The sequence below is a fragment of the Octopus bimaculoides genome, chromosome 24 (assembly GCF_001194135.2).
Source record: "Octopus bimaculoides isolate UCB-OBI-ISO-001 chromosome 24, ASM119413v2, whole genome shotgun sequence".
Lineage (NCBI taxonomy): Eukaryota > Metazoa > Mollusca > Cephalopoda > Octopoda > Octopodidae > Octopus > Octopus bimaculoides.
The window spans coordinates 35,795,745-35,796,949 of record NC_069004.1 but is presented as its reverse complement, the minus strand read 5'-3'; the positions used below and the strand labels follow the sequence as shown (position 1 = coordinate 35,796,949).

Genomic DNA, 1,205 nt, shown 5'->3' with positions numbered 1-1,205 from the left:
TATATATATATATATATATATACGCATACGAGGGGTGTCTGAAAAGTTTTGAGCCTAACCTAGAATCGGGGCTGCTATATAGTTGAAACAATTTTTTCTGGTAAGTACAGTCTTTTCGGAGTATTCTTGCTCATTTTCATGATTCTGATATATATATATAAGATCGATAGCTACTTACATTAGAAACTTTTACGTAAGTATCTTCATTCTTTGATAAACCAAAATCTGCCACTTTGGCCACTAATTTGTCTCCGAGTAGAATATTTCTGGCAGCTACATCTCTGTGGATTATCTGAAAGAACAATAAGAAGATGGTAATTACTCAGCATATATTGGTTTCAAAGTGTGGCACAGGACCAGCGAATTCAAGGGAGGAGGAAGTCGATTATATCGACCCCAGCGCTCAACTGGTATATATTTCATTGGTCAAGACGACCTTGGTGGAGTTTGAACTCAAAATGTAAAGACGGGCCAAATGGCGTTAAGCATTCTGCTAGCTCGCTGCCTTAAATATATACAGTGGTTGGACAAAATAATGGAAACACCTAGCATCATAGCATCATATATATATATATGCATGTCACACATGAGACAAGGATCCATAAAATGTGTATTTTCCATTACCTGTCGTTCTGCAAGATGGGCCAAACCCGTAGCCACATCTAGAGCCAGTCTCAGCAGTGTCGTCTGGTTTAATGCGGTCATTGGTAAAGTCCCATTGGAATAAATGATTCCTTTCTCTTTCCGGCTTCTCCGCAGATAGCTTCGTAAATCTCCATATCTTGCATATTCCAGTGCCACGTAGAGAATGCCTGCAACAAAATCCATGGACAATATAAGTAAACAAAGATACGGAAAAATATCTACCTGGCACAGAAATGATCGTGTGGTGAAGATGTTTATTTCTCAACCTCGTGGTTCCGGGTTCGACTCCAATGTGCGGCGACGATTCTTTGGTAACTGTTTTATATCATATAATCGAATTAACCGAAATTTTATGGGTAGAATTTTGCAGATGGAAACTGTGCGGAAACTTGTTAAATAAAAATGAATCTCCGTCGATTTCAACGACGTGTATTCAGTCGATCACACAACTAAATTACTTACACAGGCCTTTCGCGACACCTTCAAAGCCAAGAACTTTACACACACACACACACACACACACACACACACACACACACACACACACACACACACACACA

General features: G+C 39.4%; 1 protein-coding gene across 1 annotated transcript in view; it reads right to left on the bottom strand.

Annotated features, from left to right (window-relative positions):
• Window positions 1–1,205, bottom strand: part of LOC106876786 (tyrosine-protein kinase receptor Tie-1) — a 6,787-nt gene that overhangs the window by 1,749 nt on the left and 3,833 nt on the right. The window contains exons 2-3 of the mRNA XM_014925496.2: window positions 625–867; window positions 179–292 (exon numbers count right to left, since the gene is read on the bottom strand). Coding sequence (XP_014780982.2) covers window positions 179–292; window positions 625–867 — 357 coding nt within the window. The remainder of the gene's footprint in view (window positions 1–178; window positions 293–624; window positions 868–1,205) is intronic.